General features: G+C 39.0%; 1 protein-coding gene across 3 annotated transcripts in view; it reads right to left on the bottom strand.

Moving 5' to 3' along the window:
- The window catches only part of gria2b (glutamate receptor, ionotropic, AMPA 2b), a 36,159-nt gene extending 33,850 nt beyond the window's left edge, over positions 1-2,309 (bottom strand). For all 3 annotated transcript variants that reach the window (XM_068325591.1, XM_068325590.1, XM_068325589.1), the window contains exons 1-2: positions 2,062-2,309; positions 1,783-1,923 (exon numbers count right to left, since the gene is read on the bottom strand). In XM_068325591.1, coding sequence (XP_068181692.1) covers positions 1,783-1,923; positions 2,062-2,146 — 226 coding nt within the window. In that variant the 5' untranslated portion in view covers positions 2,147-2,309. The remainder of the gene's footprint in view (positions 1-1,782; positions 1,924-2,061) is intronic.
- Between the last annotated feature and the right edge of the window lie 4,959 nt (positions 2,310-7,268).

The raw sequence follows: 7,268 nt of genomic DNA on the forward strand, positions 1-7,268 counted from the left end.
CCCAAGTAGCCCAATAATCAGGTTAGTAATATTCCATCTTTGAGCATAAATGCCTGCAAATGTTCTGACCTTATCTTTGTATTTGTCATTTAACTGGCAAAAAAAACAGGGAAGCACTCCGGTCTAGATTGATGGGGCTCATATTTAGTGTCATGTTAACAAATCTACTGCAGGTCAGCTTCACAAAGTGCAGCGTTGGATGTAGGTTGAATCTGGGTCTTAAATCTCAAGCAGAATGAACCTACAAATAGATAAAAACCTGATATTTTTTTAATCATAGCCAGACTATGATATTTGTATGTTGCACATGGACAGGACCCCCGCTGTGATCTGTCGGGTTCAATGAGCCTCTCCAAAGCAGGAAGCTTTTATATGGTAATGAAATCGATTGGACTGACGCGCACCAATCAAAAGCCTTTGATTTATGTGTAAGGGAGTCTTGAGAGGAGTAGTCGCTTGGCAACCACCTAATGAAATGTTCTAGCTATGGCCGTTTATATATATATATATATATATATATATATATATATATATATATATATATATATATATATATATATATATATATATATATATATATATATATATATATATATATATATATATATATATATATATACTGTATATATATATATACTGTATATATATATATATATATACATATACTGTATATATATATATATATATATATATATATACTGTATATATATATATATATATATATATATATACTGTATATATATATATATATATATATATATATATATATATATATACTGTATATATATATATACAATTTAAAAAATTTTTTTTATTTATTTATTTAATTTATTTATTTTTTATTGATGAGTACAGTCAGCATTTTGGCGCTTCGGGTTAAAGAAATAAGCATTTAATACTAGACCCATTCGAAAAATGGCGAATAAAGAGAAAATAAATCCTGATTTGTTTGATCCAACGATTTTCTCCCCGCGCAACAGCCAAACACATCGAGGCTGTTCAATCATCTTACCTATTATAGGCTGTATCCTCTTTAATCCCATTGATCAGACTCAATACATGCGACGCTTTATGTAAATCTGTGTAGGCCTATGCGGGCTGTCTTAAGGGAGGCAGCGATGGATGAACACTGTTCCTTCACAGCAGAGAAAAGACGTGCCAGCGGAACACACTGCAAAAAATGTTCATCTCAGCACATCTTGGGGTTTTTTTGTTTTTTTTTCTAACCCACGAAAACCTCAATTTACTCGACGAGATGGTTGGAATAAACAAGCGCGCATGGATTTTTTTTTTTTTTTTTTAAGAATGAGATGATGGAATCTTATCTTGGCGTCGGCAGCCGTACAGAAATGACATTTGATTCAACGTATAGCTTCACTGGAATCAAGCAGGCCTTTATCTTATGATTATTTTATAGGTTACGTTAGAAAAGAAAAAAAACCCCCACACCAGTGGGTTTAAAAGACGGTCGGATGAAAACAGCCAGGGTCGATATTTTTGCAGTGCAGTCTTATTTGATCTCTGAAGGAATGAAAATGAGTGACTGTGTTACTGTGGAAACCAACTTTCCCCTGCCTGGGAATAGGCCTACCCATCCTCCTGCCTCCGTATATCTGCTTTTAGAATATAGATTGCAGAGTTAAGAGTCCCATCTCCATCCCAAGAGTCCATTCATTAAACCACACTCACCTCATAAAAAAAAAAAAAACACAAGCATTAATATGATTATCGACATTCCACGGGTGCCATCAGCGAGATGGGGTATTTTTTTTAAATACTTACAGCAGTTGGTGACGGCAAAACTGTTCGCCACTTCCAGATTGTCAATGTGAGGCGTCAGTCTGAATTCCAAGGTGCCAAACTGAACCATTCCTATCCGAAATGCGCTATACTCTTGATCCGCGCCCCTTGGAAATAGACCCCCTGAAACCGAAACACGATTTTAATTAAAACTTGAAAACATCTCTGATTAGACACATTCCCTGCAACGTTTCTCTGCATCTTACGCACAGATTCGTTGGTCTGAAACCGATGCGTGTTTTATTCTAATGGATACCTTACCGATTTGAACGCTGGGCGAGCCTCCAAGCGCGCATCCCCATAAAACCAGCAGAACCGAAAAGGATAAATTCTCTATCTTTTCCATGTCCACAGTATATCAGGTGTCCACATCCACCAAGGGGAGTCGGGTAAGTCCTCGTTTCTCTCCAGGAGACGTTAGATCCGACACATCCTGGAAACCCTTTATTAGGGGGGGAGAAAATTCGATAATCAGGAGCGAATGGTCGTTTTTCTGCAGGTGGCTGGCAGTGAACGGACACCAGCAGTGAAGGAATGGTCGCCTGCTATGTAGGTTCTGCTGCCTCTTCTTCCGCTCCTGCTCGTCGCTCCCCTACTGTCGGCAGTAGATACCTCCTCCTCTAAACGCACAGGGACACTGCGCGTCTCCGCTCGGCTCCCCAGAGATCCTTTCAGCATCACACCCACTGCAAGTGAGGAATGTTAATGAAGAGGCGGACAGAGACGGAAAGAGCCGAGCGACGACCGCTGGGCGACAAGAGCGCACTCCACATGGAGACGAGAGTGGGAATAAAAGCTTTTAATTACATAAAATATCAAGATCGCGTCGTTTACACGTGAGGAAATGGAACTGGTGAATATGATAAAGACTGGAGAAGCAAACGTTAAATTTACCCCTAGCAGAAGCCACGATCATTTATTATAATGTCATAAACCACCCAAGTGAGTTTAAGTTAACTCACTTACCCACATCACTCACCTTATTCATCAGATTTCTGTTACTGTTGATCAGTTTCAGGGATGAAGCGGGAATGGAACCTAACCCAGACTGGGAACACACATCAGGACAAACACACACTGGGACAAACACCCATTTCTGTTCAGATTCACATTTGTGTGTCATTTTAGACTCACTTTTCCCTTTGTTTTATGTTTTATTCATGTGAGGGAGTAGCTAAAATCAATACCCACCCCTTTTCCAGATTCAAAATCTGAATTTAATGTCACCCCTTAGATATATTTTTTAGAAAGAGTCAATCTTTTTTTTATATTTAAGACTAACATTTTGGGTGGAGATCCTCTCTAACTCAGATCTGTCACTGACTTCCACCCTCTGCACACACACATCCACCGCCAGTCTCCCAGTAGTTGTAGTTGCCACTTTGGAACAGTGTTAAATGGAAATAAACCATCAGGAAATAAATGACACGCCTGTCCCCTCATCTTATGGCGCTCACTTCTCAGCCTGAGCAGACAGTTGTGTATTAATCATTGGACAGAATCTTCATGAGTGTCAGAGATGGAGCTGAGGGTGGTGGCAGCTCGAAGCAACAAGTGTGTCAGGTTTCAGCACCACGGACAGCACACCACCATTCATTCACTGGCTGTTCACAAGAGACGCTTTATTCAAAGGAGGGTTTGTTGTAATCCGGTTTGATTGTGTTGTGTGACTTGAGGCAAACCACCCACTTCAGAACAAGAAAGAAAGAAAGAAAGAAAGACAAAAATCTCAAAATATGAATATTCCTGATAAACTTGTCAGAAAATCAATTCAAATCTATTAAACTCCCTCACTTAAAGCAAGCATCTGATCTCATCCCTGCTTTTCTTTTCTTTTAATTTTCACTCGGAGTTTTATTTTTTAAAAGAAATTATTGTAAATTGGAAGGAAATATGTTGAATTTATAAACAATGCATGCAGCTGGATCAATGTTTCCACAAAGAGATTAATTTAATGAACTTAAAGGGTGCATTGTTATAATTAAAAACGTGAATGATTTGTCAGAAGGTCTTCACTTTCCTTCGCCACCGCCATGATGAGCTGCTTGTGTTTCTCATATTGTTGATCCATCTCCCTTTGTCTGGACATTTTCTGCCACACATGAATTCACTGATGCAAGATAGAAATATAATTTCACTCTGATGTTCTGCATTGTTCTACAGATGATGAACCGCAACCACACTAAGGAGCATAAAGATGAGTTTTCAGAAGGGGAAAATGGTAATTCATTAACCCATTACTTTGAGCCAGTTGACACGATAAACCACACAAGCGACATGGAAATGTCATACATGCTAATGAAAACAGTTGCTCCTCCTGGAGAATCCAGTAAAAGTCAGTGCCCTTTTGATAAAATGTTAAGCTGCACAGGTTTTCAACGTCCCACAAATCCTGTGTGACCGCTTTCCTCGTAGGCATTTACATTTCTGGCATTTAGTTTGTGCTCTTATCTGGAGGGATGTACAATGGGAGCCATTTGGGTCTCACTCAAGCATTTTTTTTTTGCAGCACTGAACTTCTGAAATAAAATAAAAAAAGCACTAGTTGTTATTGTGAAGATGTGACACATGACCTTTTTGGTAACAGAATGCATATTTTTAATGGTGCTTTTGCTGTCATTACACAGAATAAACTGTTAAATGCATCCGTCAGTGTTCTCTGGAATCAGGTTTTGACGAAGCCTGATGACTTTTTTTACTAACTGAATTTTTACTTTTACACATTTCTTAACTATTCTCCATGTTTAGAGGCCTTCAAAGCCGCAGTGACCTCCATGCATTTTTAGGAGAGGTTCATGTCTCCCACAGCTGGAAGAAACTCCTATAGCGCATATTAAAAAGATACTGATGAGGAAGATCAGTGAAGCATCTCTAATCATATCTGTATCATTAAGGATTTTTGAATGCACAATTCATATTCATAAATTATACCCAGAAACGCAACTAGAAGTTCCTGATCAATGACTTTAGAATCCAAAGCAGCACAAAAATATAACAAACTATTTTGATTTTTGGTGATTCTCCTTTCGGTGACAGCGGCTGATCAAGAAATTGAAGGCAGCAATGTGACTTCCAGCGGCTGCTGACATGACATGTCTCCGAGGCTGTTTGAGCACCCAGTGAAGAGGTGACGTGAATGCATAATGAGGCCTTTGGACTCACAGAAGTTGCTAAGCCAAGCATATTACTGCCATGAGAACAGTTCTGGGGGACTTAAAGCTGCAGGGATTCGTCCCAAGGTCAGAAAGAGTGCTGAGACCGAACACTTTGACTGCGTCAGCTAACGTCGTTGACGTTTAATCTGCGTTGAGATTAGTTTATTTTTGTTCTTTTAAAGAAGTTTTCCAAACTCAGTTGAGATAAGAACAATAAAAATAGTGAAAAATGCAAAAATAAATAGAGAAATTGCTTTAAATTCTTTAAAATCAAATTAAAATCCAATAAACTAAGGAGGGCCGTTGTCCTTCATTGTTCCTGGGTGCCATTTTTAATTTCTCTACTTTTACTTGCACCACCAGGCTTTTCAGGCCTAAAGTTATTCCACCTTCACTCTTTCCACATCATGCTTATCTTCACACCTCTTTCTCCATTTCGGGCTGAACCAACTGTAACAGGGGTACCTCGCTGCTCGAGGTTGGTGCGGTCTGGCCTGGGTTGAACCTCTTCACTTGACCTGAAATAATATTCTCTACACTTTAAGGGCAACATTTGGAGCTGCACCAAGAAAAATCATCCTTGGAGCCTGGACAGGGATGGGATTTTGTGGTTGATTAGACATAAAATTTGGCAAACAGCCTTTTCAAACTGGGAACTTTCCCCTCATCTTGCATTGAAATCAGTGAGTCAGAAAAATTAAAGATAAGGAAGCATATATTTAGTCGGCATTTATATTTAAGGCGAGAACAAGGTTAAAAAAGCACAACGTGTGAAAGGTGTGTGAAAGCTTCGTTCACGGTAAATAATCTTCCAATAAAACCTCGTGGCCTCTCCTCCCCCCACTGTTCCTTTGCTAATCACGGCATGACTGTCATGGTGGTGTTCTTGCTGGCCTGGGTAGCAGCCTGGTGAGAGGTCATGTTGGATTAGAAAGTGCTCTGTGTGATATAGGTTACCACACTGTGCTACTAGCTGGGTGCTGAGGTGTGGGGGTGGAGTGTGACACAGACACACAAAGGAATGCATGAGTCACACCAGTGATGAGGTCGGTGTTGGATATCCACCGTCCTGATGCTGCGGATTGTTTCTTTGCAATGTGTGCGATTGTGTTTGCTGCCGATAGCAACATCACATAACAAAAATAAGTCTTGAGGAAATTACTACTAACATCGCAAATATCACTTTATATTGCATTAAGAGATGGGAGGTAGCAATTTAATGCAGATTGTGTCATTATCATCCGACCCCCTCCCCAGGAAAGCCTTTTATCCTCTCGTTACATTAAACAAATCTAAATCTGGCCATTAGGGGGCACTGTACCGCAGAATCACTCACTTGTGATTCAACCTGAGTTCCAGTGAGTCATCCCTTAAGAATTACCCAGAGGTAAATATTTTTTTTTACCATTGTGAATATATACATATATATGTATATATATACATATATATGTATATATATTGATGAGCTTCTTTCAATCTCTCAATGAGTCATGTTTAATCTGCTCTTTCACGAGTCCAGTTTAAACTAGACTCCTTTTTCACATCTCAGACAGGTGTTTCTGGCGAGAGAAAAAAAAACAACCTCTCTGTAACCATGGCAGCCGCGGAGAGAACATTAGTCTTGTTTTCTGATTTTGTTTGATCCTAAAAAACAAACAAACAAAACAACAAAATCCCACCAATGACAATTCCAGCCTCCTTTTTGTGAGCGATTAAAACCAATGACAGATTTCAGTTGACAAGTCATTTACATTAATAGTTGGCCAGGGGGGTCACTTTCCATGCAGGTTTGCATGAATAATAGATGTTTGGTTGGTTAGATTATGACAGGTAAAGCCTCAGTGGAGGAAGATGCATTTTGTGATATATGAAATGGATGCAGAGGAATGATGCAAAATAGTCGTACCTATAGAAACAGCCTCCAGGATCTGAAAGGCAGACATGCAAATAAAACCACAGGGTGGACTCTGAATCCCACTCATCATAAATAAAAAAAAAGAACAAAACAGAACACATGTTAGCTTTTAATCACAGTATGTGGTGGAAAGTCATTTGGTCATTTATTTTATTTAAACATTGTAAATATCACAAAAACACGGTCGTAGGTCAACGGAGAAGCAACGCTTAGACAAAGTTGATCGATAAGGAAAGGGTTTTTTTAGAATTCAAGATTTCAATTGAAAATTTCCAACATTTGCTGATTTTGGTTTTTCAAGCAATTTTAAAGATATCACTTTGGGCTCCGTAGGAATTATGCATAGCATTTCTCAATTTTTTTCCAAATCCTCTAGACTCAGCTGTAAACTGTGGAAA

This window comes from Antennarius striatus, chromosome 10 (assembly GCF_040054535.1).
Source record: "Antennarius striatus isolate MH-2024 chromosome 10, ASM4005453v1, whole genome shotgun sequence".
In the NCBI taxonomy this organism is placed as follows: domain Eukaryota; kingdom Metazoa; phylum Chordata; class Actinopteri; order Lophiiformes; family Antennariidae; genus Antennarius; species Antennarius striatus.